Here is a 23,884-nt window from a genome sequence, read left to right as displayed (position 1 = left end):
CATTTTCAGGCAGTCTGGAATGAGCGAGTACTCCTACCATCAATCCCTGATAATTCCTTGTTCAGTAATGGCATTTACGGAGAATTGATTTGATTTGAGAACACATTACTGCAGAGCAATGAGATAAATCCAGCAAAGTAATCTACATGAAAGAATAGGCCTGGTTTCTATTGGCCTCTTCACCAAAAATACCTGATGGTAAAGCCAGTACAAAATCCAGTAGGATGCACCATGTTTTGGCCCCTCTTCTATCACCTTGTGACCACATTCTTGTCTGAAACATCCAACAATTCAGGCAAAGCGCACAATAGTTAATGAGGGCCTTATTCAATCTTCTATATCCACTTGTCCTATGCAGGGTCACAGCCTGTCCCAGAAGCTACAGGTACAAGACAGAGAATAACCCAGAGTAGGGCACTGACCCATTCCATGGTACATGCACACAACTCCACAATGACACAGGAGAACATGCAAAAACCACACATGGAGCTCTGAACCCCGGTCCGAGAGGTGTGAAGCAACAACGCTAATCACTGTTCCACCCCCCAAATTGTAATAATAATAATAGTAATTGTGTGTGTGTGTGTGTGTGTATATATATATATATATATATATATATATATATATATATATGCTGCTATTTCCTTGCTCTCATGATAAACAGTATACAGTATCATGATTATTTCACATTGTTTTTATTAAACTCTTACCTGAGTTCTTTCATTCCAGCACTGATAGCTCATGAATACTGTGTCCTCTTGGTGTCACTTGTTGGTTTTATCATACAGATGTATTTCTGGTGGTTCTTCATCCACACAGGGCGACATTCTGCCCTCACTATCCCATCATCACAGGTTAGCATTTCCTTCATTTTAATCACTCATCGGACACCAGGTGTGAAAGGAGATCCTCTGCCAAGCACATAAAATGAGAAATCTGTTTTCTTACTGTAGTTCTCAGGAGGGTGACGAGTTCTGCGACCCTCCACTTCTGTTCTTGCTACCAAGGCAGCCCCCCCCCCCCCAAACCAAGCCATACATTCGTTTAGAGCTCTAGCTTTTCTCTCCGCCCCCTGTGTCTCTTCCAGCTAATCAGGTATCAAGGCTCCTATGTCACGCAGCCCGCCCACTTCAGGAATTTACCCATAGAAGGGAAAGGAATGTCTAAATTGTGGCTTGTTGCTCCCATAATGGATTTTTGGATATTTGGGAGTTAAATATTTGTTCCATGAACTACAACAGGGAAATCCTGTAAATATAAACAATGGATGCTTGAAGGTTGTGAGTCCATTCATTGTTACACTACTGATCTATAATATAGTATGGTAGATTTTCCTACATGCTCACCTTAATGGTATCACAGCACCCTACCGTATACTGCTGTCATCTCAACCTCTATCGGAAACTTTCTACCAATAAAAAAGATTTTTTAAAATGTAGAATGCCAAAATTCATTAACATTATACATCAAAAGAGTTAGTATTGTGGGTAATTTTTATTAACTATAGGTCCTTCAGGTGCACAGTTCCTTACAAAGTCTGTTGTACTACAGGAATTAAAATAACAAAGCAGAAAGTCTTCACCTTCTTTTCAACCAGGAAGATGGGATTTGTATGTGAACCACTATAAGAATATGTATTCTAATTCACTCACGGCATGCTTTTCTTTATTTTGTTATCTCTGCAATGTGCAAATCTGGCGGTCTTAAAAAGCATGCCTTCTCAAGGTCAGGCAGCTGCATGGCTGTCTGTATTATTCTTACCAGCTGTTTTTCTCTGTGTATCCAATCTGATCTCCCTTCTTGTTCTACAGTATGGTCTAGAAACCAAGATCAACCAAAGAACACCCAGAATAGACTGAAGACTATCCACAGTGCTGAACAGCACTTTGGTCCCATGTACAAATGAGAGAGAGAGAGCAGATCAGACAGCATTCTAGAAGCATTTGGGCTTAAGGAGCCAATGGTGAATTCCCTCTGTCTGCCATTGGATTTGAACTGGCACATTCCTGATCCAAAGTCAGACTTAAAGCCTGGTCCCAGGGGTGTGAGGCAACAGTGCTAACCAGTGCACCACCCTCCACAGAGCCACATACACAATGGAAACTACATATACTTCTCTGCAGACGTTTATGGGTAAATTTACGAAGGAATGATCACCAGGCCGAGCACAGAAAACCTGCACCTTGTCTCTTACTCCCTTAGTATGTTCCTCAGGGTTACTGAAATGGAGGACTCTGGTCCACATCCAGACCAATGTACGATGTAATCCAGACCGCATGGTTTTTTTAACCCCCCATCAATGGGCTTTAACAAGAGGTGCCCCCAGGGTCAGCAAAATGTTGAAGTTAAGTTTATGTTGTGGTAATGGAAACAGATTGTTACTTTAAATAATCGTAAGAGAAACTACACTATGTTACACTATTTATTCAGGTGACAGTCCGGGTGAAAAAAAAAGGTTAAAATTGTCGCTTTAATGTTCTCTAACTGTTTGGACTTTTTCCAGATGAAACCATTTTGTGTTAATAGAATCCAGGTAAGTTGTAGCTGACAGAGATGAGGTAAAGCAAATGTAACAGGGTCCATCCGAATTTCGAAAATAAATAGGGCAATTATAAATAGGGCCAGTAGCAACAAGAGAAGTGTGTTCACTTGCATAATTTTTGAAATGTCACTAGATGGCACCCAAGAGTCAATGTAGGAGTGTCGCCTTTACCAGGTTTGAGTGGGGTGTGTCTATTATCACGTGAGGCCTTAATAAGCTTGTGACATTGTCTGCTCTGGAGATATGTAATTTTTGATCTTTAAAACCTGTAAAAATCCATTAAACAGAAAAGATATAAACAAATATGATACTGAGGTAAGATCTTGAATTTTTTTTGGGAGGGATTGTGTTCAGGTGAATATTAGTATATTATTGGTAAACGTGTTTAAAGTCTGCATTTTTGATGTGTTCAAATGGTCAATTTACAACTATCAAAACACTATTATTGCAATAAAAGGCTTTAATTCATGGAAGTTGTACCTAAAGTGACACCCGGTGGCTGATTCATGTATAGGAACTCAGAATGACATGGTGCAGTCAAATCAGTGGGGAAAGATGTCCTGACAGCCAAGTTAAGTGAAGTGAAGTAGGTTTATTGCCATTTCAGCCATATACATAGTACACAGTGAAAATAAACATGGTTCCTCCAAGATCATGATGCAACACAAAGAACAAAAACAGGAACAACACAGGACTACACAAGTGCAGGGAGGAGAGTGCAAGACAAGCACAATAACAGCAATACAATATTACAGGGCAAGACAACACACAGTGCAGTCGACAAAAGCAGTAACAGTACTAGTCTGAATGAATGCAGTGTTATATGAGATGTTGTATTGCATTGTAGCAGCAGAAGTGTGCAAAAAAATGCAAGATTGAGGTAGATATAAATAAATAAATGTGCAAACAGCAGCAGCAGGACAGTGAATGTGCAGAGTATAATAAATAAAGGGTATATACAGTGTGTGTGTGTCTGTGTGTGTGTGTGTGTGTGTGAATTATGTTTATACAGTATTACCAAATGACCAAATGTTCCCCACAATATGATAACGTGATTGAATGTTTCAAGTCCCCACAAAGATCTGTGAATGCAATCAAAAAATGAAAAAATGCCAAAAGTCTTGTATTTAGTTTGGTTACCTGTGGTTAGGGTTAGGGCTGGGTAGGGGTTAAGGTCGTCATGTTGGGATTAGAGTTTTCCCCATGGAAGTGAATGGAGAGTCCCCACAAAGATATAATTACAAACCTGTGTGTGTGTGTGTGTGTGTGTGTGGGGTGGGGGGGGGGGGTATGACTACAGTTTATGATCCAGTTCTAATTCAGATGTCTGATGACCGGAGAGAAGAAACTGTCTCCTATCCTGGCAGTGAAGGGCTGTATGCTATGGAACCATTTGCCAGGAGGAAGGGGGGGGGGGGAGAGGGTGTGGGAGGGGTGTGTGGGATCGTCCACAGTACGGGTGATGCAGTCACACAGGATACTCTCTATTATCCTTCTGTAAAACAGGGTGGGGATTGGGAGGAGGTGCGCTCTCCTCGGTCTATGCAGGAAGTATGAACACTGCTGGACTTACTTGGCGAAGAAAGTGGTGTTGAGGTTCTCTGCGATGTGAACACCAAAGAGCTTGGTGACCTGAATGATTCAAAATGACACTCCACCAGATATACAGTAAGGCCAAAAGATAGGAGCAACATTATAATAGGTAATAACCGTTTGATCTTTATAATCTGGCTAGAGTAGCAGTCATTTTAATGACTTTTTTAGTTGTCAACAGGTCAGGTGAAATGCTTACGGTTCTAATCCCAGGAAGGATATTATTGGCTTACCTGATACGAACATCCCTCTGGTCACGAAATCAACTGGTGTCTTTCATTAAATTATGTTAAACTATAATTATTATACAATAAATGTATCCATTTGTGGTAGCAAATTGGCCCAGTTATATTGCTTTTTCACATGCAATTGCACTAAAAGGTAAATGGGGTCCACCTTGTTCAGTCACAAGCATAACAATTTTTGTCATTCTATGAGGATTCAAAACAGCAAACTACATTATTCACATCGTCATGAAGATCACAAATATGATCATCATGCACCAAAAAGGTCATAAAGATCAAGTCATAAGAATACTGAGAAAGCTGTGATCTATCAAGAAAATTGAAAAAAATATATGGCACAATTAGTACTACCAAGTTCAGGTAATCCTTATACTGCAAATTGTAAACAAATGTATTCAGAGACATTAGACATGAAAATCTCACTTCTTAAAATTCTTTGCAACGTGTAAAACTGATTGTGATAAAAACCAGTGTTCCATGTCTTAACCTTTAGGTATGATAGAAGAGAATGTGACAAAACTGGAATGGAAGCAGATACTTTCTGAAGGCTTCCTTCCTTAGCACTTTAAGAAAGCTGTTCATAAAGACTTTTTTTTGTTACATGGGTAACAGCCTTCCATAATACTGTGAGTCTGGTGGCAAAAAGGTCTGGACGCTAATCACAGGACAGACTGTTACAATTCTGTCGTAAATACTTCCCTTGTTTTGCTGATCTGTCAGTCACAGCATTCATCAGCAGTTAATTATATGTAAAAACACATTTGGATAAAAACACATTTAAAAATGAACCCCTTTCTTAAATTAACATATGATTGACAAGTGGATGTTTTGTGTAATCTTTGTGAAGCTGGTTGAGCCTCATTCTTTTTGTACCACATTATGCAGTCATTTTCATTTATCTTCCTGTTCAGTGCAGCTACCTTCCTGTAAATGAACATAACTGGAGCTAAACAAACCTAACCAGATCTATCTATCTATGTGTTTGTTTGCTACTGATTATCCATCCATCCATCCATTTTCCAAACCGCTTATCCTATTGGGTCGCGGGGGGGTCCGGAGCCTATCCCGGAAGCAATGGGCACGAGGCTGGGAATAACCCAGGATGGGGGGCCAGCCCATCACAGGGCACACTCACACACCATGCACTCTCACATGCATTCCTACGGGCAATTTAGCAAGTCCAATTAGCCTCAGCATGTTTTTGGACTGTGGGGGGAAACCGGAGTACCCGGAGGAAACCCCACGACGACATGGGGAGAACATGCAAACTCCACACACATGTGACCCAGGCGGAGATTCGAACCCGGGTCCCAGAAGTGTGAGGCAACAGTGCTAACCACTGCACCACCATGCCACCCCTGCTACTGATTATATTTATGAGTTTATTTCAGTATGTCCCATTACATATTTCAGCTGAGCGCAGTATTTAATGTAGCTAATTGGTTATTAGTTACATAGGAGTCATGATGCATTGTAGGTAAAGAGAAGAAGGAAGTTCAATGTAACTGTGTAAAATTGAATGGTGAATTCTTCATTTACTTCTTTTTTCACCCTAGGCAAGGCATGGCATACTGTACAGTATATAGGTGACAAATTTGGGCAACAGATCACTAAGCTGTCAATAGTGTGTTTATGGACACTGTGGGAGAGAGTGAGTCGGATGGATTTTTGCAGAGAATGCTTCTGACAAGGGAAGCCCATAAAGGTTACCCAAAAAATATGAGTCATTCATGTAGGACTTATTTGACTTGAGTGTGTGCATGGGTATAACCAAGAGTTCACCTCACAAAAACCATGTGAATATGGAATAAATAATGATTAGTTCTGTGTACAGGTATTCGCCTATTTTAGTTTTGAAGCAGAATTCAAATTTGGGCTTAAGTTTAACTTTCTATGACAACCCAAGAAGGATAAATATTTCTAAATATAGTACTACCAATTTACCATTTATTTTGGGTAACACTTTACTTAAAAGTGCTCTTCGTAAAGCTTCTATACTTATACAGCAATAACAGCATGACATCATATAGGCATGTATGTTAATCTTATAAACTGCAAAGTGTAACTCACTTCAGTTATGGGTTAAAGAAACAGTCATGATGCTGTTACTGTGTCATGACATTACAGCTATGGTGACCTAATCCGTGGCAGGATTAGGCCCCTGTGCTTGACTAATTACTTCAATTCTTTTTGTGCTTTCACTGGTTTGCTTCCTTGATTGAAAGACTCATCCAGCTATTTCACATTAACATTAGTGACACATGCGTGAGTATAGGAGACTGACCAATCAGCACACAGCAGGAAGTTTGCTGGTAACCCTGTCCACATAGTGTCCACACTGACATGGATTAGGTGGTTACCCTATTTAAATTAAAATTAAGAGACCACTCCATATTTAAAAAAACCCTGCATTCCTTTAATCCTGGTTGTGCTGGCAGAAAGCTACACTAAGCAGCAGGTTGCTTCCAAGCTCAAAATTTCTAAGACAGCAGTACAAGAAAAATGGGAAGCATGAGACACTGGGAACGACCAGAAACCAGCCAGGTAGAGGGCAGACGTGAATTTCTAATGCCACAGATGACTGTCAACTTATCCAACAGTGCCTCACGAATTGGAGGATGAACTCAAGTGACCTTGAAAAAGAATGGGAAACATTAAGTGGTGTGAACACACAAGCAATTGCACACAGGAGGAGTATGTATGCTTTGCACACACAAAACAACAGGTAAGATACTAACCAGCAGTCTCTGGAGGTGTGATGCTATGCTGCTGTTCATTGTAGCCATATGTAACACTTAAAAAGCATTCATTTTCTGTCACTTTATGTCACTCTGACATCCTGAAGTGTAGAGTCAATGTTATAACCTTTCATCTCACTTAAATAAAAAGTGTCATAACACAACATAAATCTATGACAGTCAATATAACCCCATGACAGCCAACGCAGATATGTCAACCTGACACGAGTTGCCAATGTTAGCATTTATGTTGGAACAAACCATTATAAATGGTTTTGTTAATCTATGTCAGTTGTCATGAAGTGTCAGGATCAGCACCTGTCTGCCCTACCTTTCGTGTCTCCTCCCCGTTCGACCAGGAGGTGTCGCTGGCCATCCTGTTCTCCCCTTAGCCCAAGTCCTTCCTGTGTTTCCCCAGCTCCCCGGATTGCTGCATGGCACTATGGGCTGAGCATGTGGCTACTAACCTCAGTTCCCGAGTTTTGTGGTTTGCATTCTGTTTTGGTTTTTTGCTTTGTGTCCTTGGTTGTATTTTACCTGCCTTTGTTATTTCCCTAGTGTTCGATTCTGTTTCCTAGATTCTGAGTTCCTTGATTTAATTATTATTTTCACCTGTTGCCCGTTTTCTTGTGCCAGTCCTTGTTGATTGTTCTCACCTCTCCTGTGTTTCCTTGTTAGCCCTCTGTGTTTAAGTACTTGATCCTGATTGTAGTTATTTGGTTTTGCTATGCTTGCTTCCCTGCTTGTTCTCTCTGCTAGCAGTTTTCCTTCATAGATCATTTTTTTTGTTCTGTTAGTTCCCTCCTTCCCCTGTTTAGTTCTGACTTCACATGGTCTTTTTGGTTCTAGTGTTCCTAGTGTTCTCATTATCTGTAATAAACCCCTGTTATTTTCTGGAGCCACAAGTGAATTGTCACCTCCTTTGTTCTGCCTATACCATGCCCCAAGTCTGTGATAAAAACCCCCAATTCTGTGACAATGAAGGGCTTATGTAGGTCTCATTTAATATGAAGAGGACCCTTAACTCAAGTGTTACCTTATTTTGTTATTGGACTGTGGCATTCTAGTGGCAGAATCTGATGGTGGAATAGTTCATGTTAAACATCTTTAACAAAAACTGGAAACTTCTTCTTGTTAAGCACAATAGCTTGTTCTAAACAGCTTTTATCGAAAGATTGTCACCGATGTTCCTTGTGATGTTGCTCTACGAGTAGAACTTGTTCCTGTAGTAAGGGTAGCATATAGTTTTACTTTTTTTGTTTCATTTTCATAAGCTCAGTGCGAACGGTGAAACGGCATCATGTCGACAGAGCTCCTGGCGCAGGAATTGACATGTCCGATCTGCCTGCAGCTCTTCTCAGAACCAGTGATGCTGCCCTGTGCCCACAACTACTGCGCCTCCTGCATCCAGTCTGCCATAGAGTCGGAGAAAGGCCCACACCACTGCCCTGAATGCCGACAAGAGTATCATGGGATTAAGGACATGCAGAAGAACCTGAAGCTGTGCAACATCATTGAGAGCTACAAGATCACCACAGGGAAGGGTCAGGACAGGAATACAGTGCAGTGTGACTACTGCTTGCCCATCAGTAAACCGGCCTTCAAGACCTGTTTGAAATGCGAGATCTCCCTGTGTACCGATCATCTCCAGGTTCATGGAAAGAAGAAGTCCTTCAGGAGCCATAGACTGGTCGAGCCACTGTCAGATCTGAGCTCCCAGAAATGCTTGTCTCACAGCAAGGGCTTGGAGTTTTACTGCGCAACTGATGCCACCTTTCTTTGTGCAAGCTGCTTCATTGAAGGTGCTCACTACGGCCATGATATTCAGAACTTTGAGAGTGCCGGGGCAGAGATGCGCTGCATTTTGAGGGCTGACTTGAAGCTCGCCAAGGAAAAGCTCCAGATGACCTCTATCTTGCTGCAGAAGAGCCTTGGGGAGGACATGGCTTTCACTGATGCCAGTGACCGTCTTACAGTAAAAGTCCTGGGCATCCTGGACAGTATGATTAACCAGCTAAATGGCTACAAGTGCCGACTGAGCAAGCAGCTGGAGGAGGAACATGCGTGTAAGCAGGAGAGCTGGCAGGCCAACCTAAGTCAGATGACTAAGCAGCAGAGCCTCCTGAAGGATATCCAGGAACAGGCTGAGTCTGTTCTGGAAGAGACGGACCAATGCCTGTTTGTTCACCAGTTTCTGTCGATCAAGTCCCAGCTTAAAGTAGCCTTAGAGAGTAATGTGGATATTCCAGCACCTCCCACTGTGGACACAAAACATTTATGTGCCATCACAAGAACAGATGAGTTGAAGACGGATATGAGTATGCTGCTGCAGGAACTGTATACCCTGCTCACTCCATTAGAGTTGACTTTTGACCTAAACACAGTCCACCATAGCTTGCTCCTGTCCAATGACCTGAGGACAGTGAAGTATAATGCCAACAAGCAGGTCCACCCAGAGCACCCAGAGCGATTCCAGACTGCACCACAGGTGCTGTGCTCCCAGGGTTTCTCTGGTGGAGAACATGTCTGGATGGTGGAGGTAGGCCAGTGCATGTGGTCTGTGGGTGTGTGTTATAGTAGTATGCCCAGACGTGGGGATCACAGCCGCCTGGGCCACAATACTATCTCCTGGCGCCTCCAATGGAAGAACAAGAAACTGACAGCCTGCCATGCATCGTCCATAGTGACACTTCCTGTGACTATTCCTCCCTCAAGGCTAGAAATGACCCTGGACTATAGTAGGGGCACGTTATGCTTTCATAGCATCAAGGGGCGGCGGGAACACCTGCACACCTTTACAACTATTTTTCGGGAGATGGTGTACCCTGCTTTCGCCATCCACTCAACTAATTCTGAATCCTGGATAACCTTGCAGAGCTGAGTATAATTGTGCATGTTAGTCTCTATAAAATGCAGAATGAATGCAGTTTGTCAGGCTTGATTAGTTACAAATTATAATCGAATATATAACTATTCTTCAATGAGTAAGCAAATAACACAACAGAGAAATAAATGAGGAAATACATCATAGTCTAATATGTTTTACTTTTGATCATATATTCTTTTGAATGTTGGGCTCAGTTGGTTAGACTGGTTAGAGAAGTAGTTTCAGCTCTCAGCTTCCATTTTGGTTGCATTGGTCCATTGAGTAAATTATGACTTGGAACTAATGAAATTCACTCCTTACTTTTATGAGAAAAGTTTTGTTTATGGTAATGTGAAGTTTGTTTGGATGACACGTGACGTATGTCATTTGGCTTGGTATTGTCAGGGTGAGATTAGAAATATAATAGCATGGATTTCCAGATGCATGTGGTAAAGCAAATCTACACCTAACTGATGCTTTCATCCCAAAGATTATCAGTAAATGGAAGAGTTACCGTTTCTTTTTATGTTTGCACCTATGGATTTGGGCTCATAACCGTTGAATTGCTAGTGCAATACTATACTTGTTGAGCTACTTAAGGCTACAAAAACACTTTTACAGTCCGAAAGTTAACAACCATAACTACATGTATCATTTTGTGCTAATGATAATCAGTTTTTCACACTGAATTTCTTACGTTTTTTTGTAGTGTATATTAATAATATTCATGTGTACTTTTCTTAGTACTGTATCATTTAAAATATATCCATATTTACTCTCACATATTGCACAATTTGCAAGACATAAGATCTTATGAATTGTTTCTGACAAATGGCAGAATACTTATCCTTTAATTAGACTGAATTATACTCATGTGATGCACATACAGTACTGTGCAAGTCTTCAGCAGTCAGAGAAAATGTTTAAGGCTGTATTTAATATTAGAACATATGCAAATTAACATAATAAAAATTCAATAATTTCTCCTGTTCTCCAAAACAGTTACTAATATCAAAGGCTTGATGTTTTCCACTTAACTTCACTCCACTTCAGTTCCCCAACGTCTGCCAGAGACACCTCAGTCATTCCATTCGTATTTGTTCACCTTCACTACCAGCTCAATTAATTCATTAGCATAATTAGTTAACTCAATGAGATATTGATTAGCCTAGCAAGGTGGGATAGTATTTGAGTCAAAAAATACATGGGTGTATTGAATAGGTGTGCAAATGCTGGGGTGATCTTAGGAGACGTTTTGAAGTGGTTAAGCTGACACACTTTGACAGACATAAGATCTTCGTTGTATCATTATGATATTTTCTTTGACCATCTAAGACTTTTTCACAGTACTGTAGGTCATCACAGATACCCAGTACCTCTTCCTTATTCTTTATCTCCCTGCCATCATGCATTTGGTGCCACACTCATGCTGTCAGACTCTCACACAAGAAATCTTATGGCAAATCTGTATTATTCCATTATGAACCTAAAATTAGCTACATCAAAAGCCTTTTTTTTTGTAGAGTTTGCAGACTATGTAGACGGTAATAAAACTGTTACATACAAATAAATGCACGTGCAAACTTGTCTTGAATTGAAAATCTCATGCTGACTACAGCTGGAAACCATTTTTTTGTGTGAAGCTGGTGAAAGGGCTTACTTTTGCATTGCCCCAATGACAAACATGCACGCAAACACAAGAGAAAAGAAATTCGGGAAGACGACCAAAGGATGAATGAGTGTCAAACCTTAGGAACCTTAGGAAAGCAAATGGAGGCACACATGAAGCACTTTAACACCTCTCTTAGTACATGGCTTTTCTTACCAGTCGATCTGCATTCCTACCCTCACTTATGGTCATAAACTTTGGGTGGTAACTGAAAGAATGAGATCACAGATACAAGTGGCAGAAATGAGTTTCCTTCGCAGGGAGTCTGGGCTCAACCTTAGAGGTAGGGGGAGGAGCTCTGACATTTGGGAGGAGCTTAAAGTAGAGACACTGCTCCTCCACTTCGAAAGGAGCCAGTTGGGGTGGTTTGGGCATCTGTGTAGGATGTCGCCTGGATGCCTCCCTGGGGAGGTGTTTTGGGCAAGTCCAACCAGGTGGAGACCCTGGACCAGACCCAGGACACACTGGAGAGATTATATCTCTTGGCTGGCCTGGGAATGCCTGGTATTCCTCCGGAAGAGTATGGAGGAGGTAGCTGGTGAGAGGGAGGTCTGGGCATCCCGCTTTAGACTACTGCCCCCATGACCCGACCCTGGACAAGTGGCAGAAAATGGATGGATGGTGTTTAATCACTGACTAGGCTACTGTCGCTGTCAAATCAATGAGAAAACATAATATTCAGTAGCTAGCTAACTAGCTAGTTCTGGCTCTTGTCAAAGGAATAACAACAACAATAATAATAATAATAATAATTACAATAATGATAAAAATGGCCTGCATAACATTAGGGCATTTTATTTTTCATATTACCGATCAATCAGTTGGATATCAGGTACTCTAATTTATAATGGCCTCTGATTGATCAGAAACCTGATAAAGTCACTATCAATTCCATTTTCATGTCGGGATTCCATGATTCCGTCCACATCAACACAAACATGGAACAAAAAACAGTACATAGTGTTACTGTAATACCCCCCAAGCTTTGCCAGCACCCCCACCCTGCTCTCTGTTGTCCCTCGTCAGTCTCCCTGAAATCAATATGCTTAAGGTGGGATATCTGCATAAACAAGTCATATAGATATAAGTATTTAAAATTGCAAACGGGTAAAACAGAAAAATTGAGTACCAAAACATTGATATATATCTAGAGCTTTCACAAATACTCAGTTAAACTTGATTACTGTGAGGATTAGTCTCTGCCTCGACCCATCAGTTGTTTCCCCATTTGGCCAGCAGGGGTCGCTGACTATTCCATTTTTTTTCCCTCTGTGTTTTCCTCTGCTCACCAGGCTGCCACATAGCTGAATGGGTGGAGCCTGCGCCTAAGTAATCGAACACCCCTCACCATCATGTGCCATGTCCTGTTATTGCATGTAACCCTGGTCCTCAGCTCCAACTCCTTGTAGTGTTTTCCATTCTGTCTATTTTTTCCTCAGTTCCTTGTTTTCCAGCTTTCCTTCCTAGTTCCCCTTTGGTGTACTGCCCTGATCCATTCCTTCCTGTTCTCTACCAGAGGTCCATAACTCCTTGTGATGGTTCCATGTTCGTTGTCCCCTGTACCCTAAACCGATCTTGGTCTTGGTAGTGCCCCTCATGCCCATGTGTATAGCATGTGATATTGATATTAACATTGCACATTGTGCGAGCCTAGGAAGGCGGCACAGTGGTGCAGTGGGTAAGCATTGTTGCTTCACAAGGCCACTTTGTGTGTGAAGTTTGCATGTTTACCCCACGTGTGTGTGGGTTTTCAGCAGATCCCCCGGTTTCCTTCCAGTATCCAAAAACTTAGGTAGACTTAAGCGCCTAAATTGACCGAATGTGTGACTGAGTGTGCACCCAGTAATGCTTGGTTGGCATGGAGCCTTCTCTCCCATTAATCCCGGACGGTGCAGTACACTGGATTTGCCTCGACCAATAGGGCAATCCATGGATCTGCTATGTAAGACTCAGTTCAGACGTTGGGAAATCATTACAGCTTAACGCAGTGTCAGCCTAGACGACCATTCGGGCTCGGCGACTCATACAACTCCTCAAAGGCTTATTTTGTGAGTTTGTGAGTCAGTGACTCAGCAAGTGCACGCCTCAGAGGCTGAGCCGGTCTTTGCCGTACATCAGCACGTGAGCGCCTCAGAGACTGAGCCGGTCTTTGCCGCAAATCAGCACGTGAGCGCCTCAGAGGCTGAGCCGGTCTTTGCCGTACATCAGCACGTGAGCGCCTCAGAGACTGAGCCGGTCTTTGCCGCAAATCAGCACGTGAGCGCCTCAGAGACTGAGCCGGTCTTTGCCGCAAATCAGCACGTGAGCGCCTCAGAGGCTGAGCCGGTCTTTGCCGCAAATCAGCACGTGAGCGCCTCAGAGACTGAGCCGGTCTTTGCCGCAAATCAGCACGTGAGCGCCTCAGAGTCTGAGCCGGTCTTTGCCGCAAATCACCACGTGAGCGCCTCAGAGACTGAGCCGGTCTTTGCCGCAAATCAGCACGTGAGCGCCTCAGAGTCTGAGCCGGTCTTTGCCGCAAATCAGCACGTGAGCGCCTCAGAGTCTGAGCCGGTCTTTGCCGTAAATCAGCGCGTGAGCGCCTCAGAGGCTGAGCCGGTCTTTGCCGTAAATCAGCGCGTGAGCGCCTCAGAGGCTGAGCCGGTCTTTGCCGTACATCAGCACGTGAGCGCCTCAGAGGCTGAGCCGGTCTTTGCCGTAAATCACCGCGTGAGCGCCTCAGAGGCTGAGCCGGTCTTTGCCGTAAATCAGCGCGTGAGCGCCTCAGAGGCTGAGCCGGTCTTTGCCGTAAATCAGCGCGTGAGCGCCTCAGAGGCTGAGCCGGTCTTTGCCGTAAATCAGCGCATGAGCGCCTCAGAGGCTGAGCCGGTCTTTGCCGTAAATCAGCGCGTGAGCGCCTCAGAGGCTGAGCCGGTCTTTGCCGTAAATCACCACGTGAGCGCCTCAGAGGCTGAGCCGGTCTTTGCCGTACATCAGCACGTGAGCGCCTCAGAGGCTGAGCCGGTCTTTGCCGTAAATCAGCACGTGTGCGCCTCAGAGGCTGAGCCGGTCTTTCCCGTAAATCAGCACGTGAGCGCCTCAGAGGCTGAGCCGGTCTTTGCCGTAAATCAACACGTGAGCGCCTCAGAGACTGAGCCGGTCTTTGCCGTACATCAGCACGTGAGCGCCTCAGAGGCTGAGCCGGTCTTTGCCGTACATCAGCACGTGAGCGCCTCAGAGGCTGAGCCGGTCTTTGCCGTAAATCACCACGTGAGCGCCTCAGAGGCTGAGCCGGTCTTTGCCGTACATCAGCACGTGAGCGCCTCAGAGGCTGAGCCGGTCTTTCCCGTAAATCACCACGTGAGCGCCTCAGAGGCTGAGCCGGTCTTTGCCGTACATCAGCACGTGAGCGCCTCAGAGGCTGAGCCGGTCTTTCCCGTAAATCAGCACGTGAGCGCCTCAGAGGCTGAGCCGGTCTTTCCCGTAAATCAGCACGTGAGCGCCTCAGAGACTGAGCCGGTCTTTCCCGTACATCAGCACGTGAGCGCCTCAGAGGCTGAGCCGGTCTTTGCCGTACATCAGCACGTCAGCGCCTCAGAGGCTGAGCCGGTCTTTCCCGTAAATCAGCACGTGAGCGCCTCAGAGGCTGAGCCGGTCTTTGCCGTACATCAGCACGTCAGCGCCTCAGAGGCTGAGCCGGTCTTTGCCGTAAATCAGCACGTGAGCGCCTCAGAGACTGAGCCAGTATTCACTGTAACTCAGCTTGGGCAGTTGTATTGGGTCCCGGAAAAATGGGGTTAAGTCAGAGGCTGCAAGAGACGTAGTGAAGCCAATATAGCCAAGCCAAATGACAGTTTAACTCTGACCGGGGAAATAACCCAATCTACTGGAAACGTATTGAAGTTAGCAAAGTCAGACGGCCAAGAAGTAATCAAAACACAGTTTATTCACAATTAATACAAGACATCAATTTAACCAAATATAACACTAATCTAATTCATTCAAACATGTGGCCACAAACCCCTAAACTATATCATCTACATTAGAAAGTACAATACATTACTCAGAAACAATACAAAAATTAAACAATTACATACCTCAGCTGAGTGGGTACAGAGTAAATGCAGAAAATATCTAATTACAGATGTAAATCCACACAGCACTATGTGGGAGCTCTGATTACAGAGTGTCTCCACTTGCTACTCTGGAGCTCTTCCTGAAGTATTTCAAACCAAGTGACGGCATATCTTTGAAGACCAAATACTGTGATTGATTATTTTAGGGGCTGTTTTGATCTTGTGTGTGTGTCCTGGTGAACTGCTGATCTTATCAATTCTCAGACCCTCAGCCAATCAAATTGCTTTAGGAGGAATGTGGGGATTCCTTTGTTCTACCAGGTGATACGATCACCTGCTTTGGTGGCTTTAGTCTTACTTTCTATATTTCTCTTATGTGAGAATATACTGCTTTAAGGTTGAGATTATTATGCTCGTCATACTGTGGACATTCAAACGAGACCAAACATGGGTGTATATGTCCCTAATGTTAGTCTGGGGTGATACCTCCTGTGTTAATGTGAGTTAGCGAGTGTAGGATGCATCTGTGTCTTGAGGCAGTCAGGCCTTGTTGCTGGAATTTGGCTGTGAGGTTCTGGTCACTCAGTGGGGGCGCACCAGACCACGCCAAGGGAGGATCGTCGTAATGTGCTTCAACCATTACAGAACCCCATTATGTCTGCGCCTGCCATCCTGACACATGTATTGGACTCTCTACAACACCCAGTGTCAACCTGCATTGTGTCTTAATAACTGGCAACAGCTGTACTACGTTCACTGTCCTATGCGTAGGCTGCCGTTAACACTAGCGCAGAGATGGCTGTGTTTGGAGTGGTGCCGTAACCGGGAGACATGGACTGATTACGAGAGGTGTCATACCATGTTCAGCGACGAATCTCGGTTCTGCATTACCATGGATGAGTGTCGTGTGCATGTATGGTGGCAGTGAGGTAAGAGGACCAATCCTGCCAATGAGAGGAGAGAACCAATCCTACCAATGAGGGGAGAGGACCAATCCTGCCAATGAGAGAAGAGGACCAATCCTGCCAATGAGAGGAGAGGAACAATCCTGCCAATGAGGGGAGAGGACCAATCCTGCCAATGAGGTGAGAGGACCGATCCTGCCAATGAGGGGAGAGGACTAATCCTGCCAATGAGGGGAGCTGAACAATCCTGCCAATGAGAGAAGAGGACCGATCCTGCCAATGAGGGGAGAGGACCAATCCTGCCAATGAGAGGAGAGGACCAATCCTGCCAATGAGGGGAGAGGACCAATCCTGCCAATGAGGGGAGAGGACCAATCCTGCCAATGAGGGGAGCGGAACAATCCTGCCAATGAGAGAAGAGGACCGATCCTGCCAATGAGGGGAGAGGACCAATCCTGCCAATGAGAGGAGAGGACCAATCCTGCCAATGAGAGGAGAGACACACCAGCGTTACTCCTGGCATCATGGTGTGGGGAATCATAGGGTACGACTTCATGTCATCTTTGGCAGTGATTCAGGGGACCCTGAGGGTACAGAGCTACATCAGAGACATCCTGCGTCCACGTGTCTTACTCCTCCTGAGACAGCACCCTGGTACAGTCTTTCGACAAGACAAAGCCTGTCCACTCGCGGCACATGTGTCTATGGACTGCCTGTGTCATGTTGAGGTCCTCCTATCCCTTACGAAAATTTACCATGGTTTTACTATGATTACTGACATGGGACCAGCGGTGTTCCCATACTGCCAACTGTGTTGTTCGTTTGATCTGATATTATAATCATTGAGATACAGTCACATTACCTGTCACCACATTTAGATTAATTTAATTTCCATAACTTTGTCTGGGTGCTTTTTGTCACTGAGTGTATAGGTATATATGAATTTTCCTAATCTGCTTCGTTTTAGTGTTTATTTTATTAGTGCTTCTTTTTATGAGTAACCGGAGCAATATATAAACATTTATGATATAAAGGAAACGAGGAAACACAGGAGGCACCACAAAGCGGACTCGTAACCATAAGTGTTAGTTAACTCAAAATAACGCTGTAATGACACCGCCGTTGGCAGCCAAAGCATTTCTTTAAAGCGATAAAAACTACAAATACCAGGGCAAATTGGGATACCATACTTAGGAATCATCATAATTTTTTTGACGAAAAGCAAAACGAATTATATACTTATAAAATGAGTTTATTGCTTTGACAATTATTCCGATTTTAAATTACATGTATAGAATACGTTTCACGAATAATGTTTTAAATAAATGTGAAAAATACCGTGTCAACTATAAAACTATATGTTAAGCCATAACCATTTAGGACTCAAGGCATGATCTTTGTACACGGTTCCTAAGGTGTGGAAGAAGGAAACGCTTCGTTTCTACGTGTATGGACCTGTCAGGTGACAGAGGGACTTGGGTATTGGTTTAGTTGGTTGGTTGGTTTGTTGTTTAACAACAAAGGCAATTGATATTTACATGAAAATAGCTAAAAGATCATCCATCGGTATGCGTACACGGATCTTGTGAAACAGGACTATTTAATGCAAGGCATCTCCTATTTGCAGGTAGGACAACAAAATATATCTTCTTAGAATAGATAAAAGAAATTCGTTTAATTTCAATAAGTAGTCAGCGGGGGACTGGCGATCATTGTACATTTAAAATCACCATACTTGGCTAAATCCCCAGCGACCGATTTGTCCGGGTAGTTTGTTTATGTGTGCAAGCACAATACTGCCCTTGTTAGATGAGTCAGTGCGCAGAACCGCATGACACCTTTGGAGGCTTACTAAATGTGAGTCCAGCGTCCAAGTTAATAAACAAATACAGATCATCTGCAAATCCATGGCTCACGTGTCGAGAGTTAATGGAAGATATGGTTTGCGCATGGTTCGATTTTCTTTGCCAGATCACCGCTTTGATTTTACTTATGTGAGACCTGAATGCAACCTCCAGAAAGCTAGAAAGAGAATCACGGGTTATAGCGCGGACTTTAATGAAGAGTAAAAAAAGTTCCCTTGACGGTATTTCCCCAGGCGATCAGACTGCAGCATGCTGGACACCGTGACCGCAGTGGTGAGGTTTTCTGTCTATGGCAATGGCAGCGTCCTCCCTACGTCAGCCGGGAACGCCTCCGCGGCCCCTACCTGGTATCCGGAGCCAGAGACCAACATCACCAGGCCACACAAGTGTCTCCAGATCCTATATGAAGACATTGGCACCTCTCGGTACAGATTGCCCTTCTACATTAAAAAAAAAATAATAATAAAGATGTCAGTTGAAAATTAAAGCCAATTTTAGACCTACTGAGTGCTAAAATGTGGTGTTGTGCACGTTTTTAAGTTGTTGTTATTTTGTTGGCAGTGTATTTAAAGATTTAGGATACTTGCTGTTTACTTATGTATCATGACATCATGAATCAGATCATGAATATGCAGTATAATTTCTGTTAGATACTGAAGAAAACTTTGTTTCTAGATTGCGATTTGCATTATTGTTATATTGACATGTTAAACAATATGCCAGGTAGTCTAACAGTTTTACAGTTGTGGTTTGGAATCTTCCTGCTTTTTCCATACTCCTTTTCCCTTATTCGGAGCCTGCATTATCGTCTAAGGCCGAGGCTCTCATTCTGAGCTTGCATTAGTGACTGAGGCTGTACATGTCTGTGTGTACGTGTACGTGTTTTTGCAGAGTACGTTTCTGGGATGTGCTGCTGCTCGTGCCTAACGTGGCCTTCTTCGTGTTCCTGATGTGGAAGCTGCCGTCGGCCCGAGCCAAGATTCGTGTCACCTCCAGCCCTATCTTCATCACATTCTACATACTGGTATGTGGAGCATATCACGCAAGATTTAAAAGACGTGCTGCTTGACCCCTGTGAGGACGTCATTCAGCTAGATGGTTATCGGGAGAGTGAGCAGATGCCTGACGGTTTGAATGGAACTCCTTGCATTTTAACCTAGCTTTTGGTTGCGTTCGTAGGTCCCTTTGGAAGTTCATTAATGACTTGTTTTGATTAGCTGCTTACTTCAAGCTGTGCTCAGTCGGTGGGCATCATTCTCACAGCCTCTCCTGAACTGATCGCAGGTGTTTGTGGTAGCTGCGGTGGGGATCACACGTGCCATTGTCTCCATGACTGTATGTGCCTCCAACGCTGCCACTATCATTGACAAGGTAAGATGTTAACAAGGGTCATTCTCAAGGCTCCTCAGCCAAATGAAAGGGATGGTGCAGTACCTTCATAAGTTTGCGTTACACAAAAACCCAGGTTGGAGAGATCATTATTCAGTTATTCTGTTTTATAATATAAATAAGCAAAATCCATATCCTGGAGATATGAAGGGCTAGAAGGATAGGATTTATACAATACTCCAGTTAAACATATTGAGTAATGTAATATGAAAACAGGTTATGCATGTTTACATACAAAATATGCAGCTTTTCATGCCATATGTCATATTCAGAAAAGCAGTGATAACGTATAGTTTGTATGCAGGTGCTCTGGGAGATCACTCGCTTCTTCCTGCTCACCATCGAGCTGAGTGTCATCATCTTGGGTTTGGCCTTTGGTACGTTAGTTTTTGTAAACCTATAAGATTCAGGGAAAAACGGCATCGCCAAATTAACCTAAAATGTGGTGGATTGTTGTTTTTATATTTTATTGTTATTATTTTTTGCCCCTTCTACTGTAGCCGTTCATGCACAGTTGCATGAAATTGTCCCTGATGTCGCACATTTTCCATTCCCAGGGCATCTTGAGAGCAAGTCCAGCATAAAACGTGTTCTGGCCATAACTGCTGTGCTGGCACTGGTGTACTCCGTGTCACAGGTAAACGACCACACTTTTTATTGGGACGTCACCCAGAGAACGTGACTCATAGATGTCAACGGTCTGCCTTCTGTATCCTCCAGGGCACCTTGGAGATCTTGTTCCCTGACCAGCACTTGTCTGCGGAGGACTTCAACATCTATGGCCATGGGGGGCGCCACTTCTGGCTGGCCAGCTCCTGCTTCTTCTTCCTGGTGATTCTCTAGTGATGCAGATCAGAGTAAAACACAAGGGCATTTTGTACAGTGTCTGAGAAAAGACAGGGTGGTGATTATGCACTATGGGAATTATCCTGAAGCACAGTGAGACTGAGAATAGGTTTCACTCTCCTGACTTTGCTCTTTTGTACTCCAGGTTTATTCTCTGATAGTCATCCTTCCGAAGACTCCGCTCAGGGAGAGACTGTCCCTGCCATGTAAGTACCGTCCATTATCACCACCACCCAAAGGAGGTAGGGATAGGTTTGGTCTACTACGTAATTCAAGCATAGTGACCCTTTCCTCCTGAAAAACTCAATTAATTATCTTATCAAATTAAAATCCCAGTGGATTCTTTGAATGGTCCACTTTCCTTTTCAGCCAGGAGAAGTTTCTACATTTATGCTGCCATACTGTCATTCCTCAACTTCTACCAGGGCCTGGGCAGTGCTCTGCTCTGTGCCGACATTATCCAGGGGCTGTGGTAAGCTTCTGCCATGACTTTGTTGGTCTGTGATTAAGCAGCTACTTTTCTTCACCCTGTAAAGCATCGAGAACGTTCCCCCTTACTTTGCTTATGAATTTTTCTGCTGCATCAGACTTAAGGTCCCTACATATCTTTTGGTAAGAATCTGCACAAGGCTTTTTCAAGGCCGGCATTGACCTCAATGCGTCCCTGTTAAGATTCCTTAATTTAGTTCTCTCATTTTGGGAAAAGCTGTGGTGTTTTCAGTTCAGGAGAATAGTCTGTTCCTGAACAGAGAATTTCCTCTTTTCTGATAGCTGTGTTGATGTGACAACGTTCCTGTACTTCTCTGTGTTTGCGCCGCTGATCTACATCACGTTTCTCCGAGGGTTTTTTGGGTATGTACAGTACAGTGTATGACTGTGCATATCCGTTTTTGTATGTACGATACGTTGCAAAAGTGTTAAGTAGTCAAAGGACATTTTTAAAGATATTTATCTGGGAAGTAGTTATATATTTTCCTTGACCAAAAAAAAAACACAGTTTAACATTGCATATTAAGAATAACAGTAATTTCTTCTGTTCTCTAGAAAGTTACTAAGATCAAAAAATACATGGGTGTGTTGGATGGTTGCTGCAAATATGTGGGTGATTGTAGAAGTTGTTTTGAAGTGGTCAAGCTAACACACTTCGTTAGACATAATAGAAAAGTTTTACACCAGCGTGAAGCTCATTTAAACATCATTTTCTCGGGCTGCTTAAGATTTTCATGCAATACTGTATGTATTTGAGAGAAAAACTGTAATAAAAGTGAATAAATGTGTGTGGGACAGAAGCCATGAGGTGTGTTAAGCTTCAGCTCTGCCCCACTGTATCAATGGTAATGGTGGCCTTTTCTTGCAGCTCGGAGCCCAAGGTCCTGTTCTCATACAAGTCTCAGATTGACGAGCCCGATGACACAGATGTGCACCTTCCCCCCACCACTGTTGTGGGCCGCAAGGTGCTCGGACGCGGCCCCTACTCCAACACGCAAATTGACGGCTCAGCGGCTTACCTGGATGATGTCGTGTCTGGGCCCTTTGGGGTGGGCAGCATCAACAATGCCGACAGTGACCACTGGAGGCCCATCAACGTCTAGATTATGGGTGGCTCCCATAAGAAGAAGACAGAGAGGCCTGGTTAACGCCACCTTTCTAGGACCTGTTGACTTGTGGGATCAGGCACATCAGACACCGCCAAAACCTTCAGCATGAGTTATGACTTTTCTGCAAAGTCTAGACCTGATGTTCATAGCTATCTTAAATAGTCGTCCCCTAAAGGTTTGACAGCAAAGCAGGCCAAAAATCCTAGGACATGTGATACCTTTTACAAGTACATTCCCTTTTGACTCACTGGGTTTCTTATTGTCTCGTAATGCTATAGTTATCTTGGCACCTGTCTGTCGGCGCTGTGCCTCCTGGTTTAGAGATCTGCATCAGGGTATTAAACATCTAAGAAGCAAATGCTTGTGTTATATTAAGTGTTTTGACTTTAGCATTATTGGTATTATCAGTAGAATCAGTACTCGATGTATGTGTTATGTTCATTATTTTACATGAAGAAGCCCTGTATGAAAACAGTGAGCTCTGATGTTTGCAGGATGAACGGCTCGCATCTTGCGCACTGATGTATCTACGTAATAATTGCACGCTTGGCTTTTATTCTTGGCTCCTTTCCAGTTGAGTTGTCTTATTCTGTGAATAGTGCACATATGTACACACACACTATTACCCAGTGATTCTCAAAGTGAATCTGAGACATGTTAAACACACCTTAAGCCTGGACTCCCTAAAAGATTTTTGAAACCCGCAGAAGAGACATCAGCGATCATTTGTTTCTCCGGTCAACATTACTGAGCCATGTAGGTTTGAGATGAGTATGAACACAGTGTTGCACACTGCTTTGAATAATTTTTACTGGTGCATCTCCACTCATTAGATTCTGTTGTGGATGTATTTATTTTTATTCCTGAACCTGTCATTGCCGCAAGTATTTTATGTGCAGAGGTAGTATGTCTACAAAATGAATTACTATTCTGTCTGCAAACTTGATAAGTCATTCGTGTATGTTCAGTGCTTTTTGTGATAACATTTTTTCTGCAAGTCTAAACCTAAAACAAGGGGTTGGGGAAAGGGGAAAAACAAAAATATGGAAACTGGTAGGTCTCTCCAGTAATTTTGATCTAACAATGCTGATTGTGTACAGGTAGTCGTTCTAGGCTATGCCTCTTGCTTAACTGTACCTTTTACCAGCAAATTACCGTTACTGTCACAATTTTATGAATGTCCTTAAACACAGTAGAAAAAAAAATCTTTATTTTTGTGCACTCTTGATCAAAATAATGGGATCAGATGAGTAATTAGCCAAAAATTCCTGGAGATGAAACTTATGTATACATACATAGTAGACGTCAGGTAAAGATAAAAATATATATATTTGTATGTGAATGGATTGTTTTGAAAAAAAAAATCTACAATTTTAATTATTTCATTACAATATTGCATTAGGGATTTTCTTCTGCAAGACATTAAATCATGTGTTGAACATTCTGTGAGTGATCGGTATAATAGTACATTTCGCCATGTTTGTTTTGTATTTTTCCTGCTAAATGGTTTGTGTGTTTTTGTTCAGTTTATACATATCAGAAATAACATTTTTTTCCCCTGATATCGCTATCATAT

The 23,884-nt window shown here is 43.1% G+C and overlaps 3 protein-coding genes across 4 annotated transcripts; all 3 read left to right on the top strand.

Moving 5' to 3' along the window:
* The first annotated feature begins 8,405 nt into the window (after positions 1-8,405).
* Positions 8,406-10,967, top strand: LOC125745317 (E3 ubiquitin/ISG15 ligase TRIM25-like). Its single transcript, XM_049018032.1, has one exon. The coding sequence runs from the start codon at positions 8,419-8,421 to the stop codon at positions 9,997-9,999; it is 1,581 nt and encodes a 526-aa protein (XP_048873989.1). The 5' UTR covers positions 8,406-8,418; the 3' UTR covers positions 10,000-10,967.
* Positions 10,968-11,896: 929 nt separating this feature from the next.
* Positions 11,897-15,430, top strand: LOC125744892 (platelet binding protein GspB-like). The gene is made up of 3 exons (XM_049017177.1): positions 11,897-11,936; positions 13,707-14,329; positions 14,780-15,430. Exons 1-3 carry the CDS (start codon positions 11,897-11,899, stop codon positions 15,428-15,430), a joined length of 1,314 nt encoding a protein of 437 aa, XP_048873134.1.
* LOC125745326 (transmembrane protein adipocyte-associated 1 homolog) lies at positions 15,425-23,752 on the top strand. Of its 2 annotated transcripts, none has more exons than XM_049018075.1 (12): positions 15,425-16,790; positions 17,051-18,237; positions 18,709-18,900; positions 19,367-19,499; positions 19,760-19,846; positions 20,169-20,241; positions 20,422-20,501; positions 20,585-20,695; positions 20,856-20,916; positions 21,080-21,182; positions 21,482-21,562; positions 22,068-23,752. In XM_049018075.1, exons 3-12 carry the CDS (start codon positions 18,725-18,727, stop codon positions 22,300-22,302), a joined length of 1,140 nt encoding a protein of 379 aa, XP_048874032.1. In that variant the 5' UTR covers positions 15,425-16,790; positions 17,051-18,237; positions 18,709-18,724; the 3' UTR covers positions 22,303-23,752. The 2 variants fall into 2 exon arrangements, with proteins under 2 accessions (XP_048874032.1, XP_048874031.1); XM_049018074.1 differs by having other exon boundaries at positions 16,947-18,237.
* Positions 23,753-23,884: the final 132 nt, after the last annotated feature.

This window comes from Brienomyrus brachyistius, chromosome 6 (assembly GCF_023856365.1).
Source record: "Brienomyrus brachyistius isolate T26 chromosome 6, BBRACH_0.4, whole genome shotgun sequence".
Taxonomy (NCBI): Eukaryota; Metazoa; Chordata; class Actinopteri; order Osteoglossiformes; family Mormyridae; genus Brienomyrus; species Brienomyrus brachyistius.
This window is presented reverse-complemented; position numbering and strand designations above follow the sequence as displayed.

Excerpts from the sequence above, each read along its gene's own strand:
- LOC125745317 (XM_049018032.1), top strand. The coding sequence starts at position 8,419 with ATGTCGACAGAGCTCCTGGCGCAGGAATTGACATGTCCGATCTGCCTG.
- LOC125744892 (XM_049017177.1), top strand. The coding sequence starts at position 11,897 with ATGAGTTTCCTTCGCAGGGAGTCTGGGCTCAACCTTAGAG. Across the intron at positions 11,937-13,706 it reads GTCTGGGCTCAACCTTAGAG|TTTGTGAGTCAGTGACTCAG; the intron begins GTAGGGGGAGGA and ends TTATTTTGTGAG. Across the intron at positions 14,330-14,779 it reads AGCACGTGAGCGCCTCAGAG|ACTGAGCCGGTCTTTGCCGT; the intron begins GCTGAGCCGGTC and ends AGCGCCTCAGAG.
- LOC125745326 (XM_049018075.1), top strand. The coding sequence starts at position 18,725 with ATGCTGGACACCGTGACCGCAGTGGTGAGGTTTTCTGTCTATGGCAAT. Across the intron at positions 18,901-19,366 it reads GAAGACATTGGCACCTCTCG|AGTACGTTTCTGGGATGTGC; the intron begins GTACAGATTGCC and ends GTGTTTTTGCAG. Across the intron at positions 21,183-21,481 it reads GACATTATCCAGGGGCTGTG|CTGTGTTGATGTGACAACGT; the intron begins GTAAGCTTCTGC and ends CTTTTCTGATAG.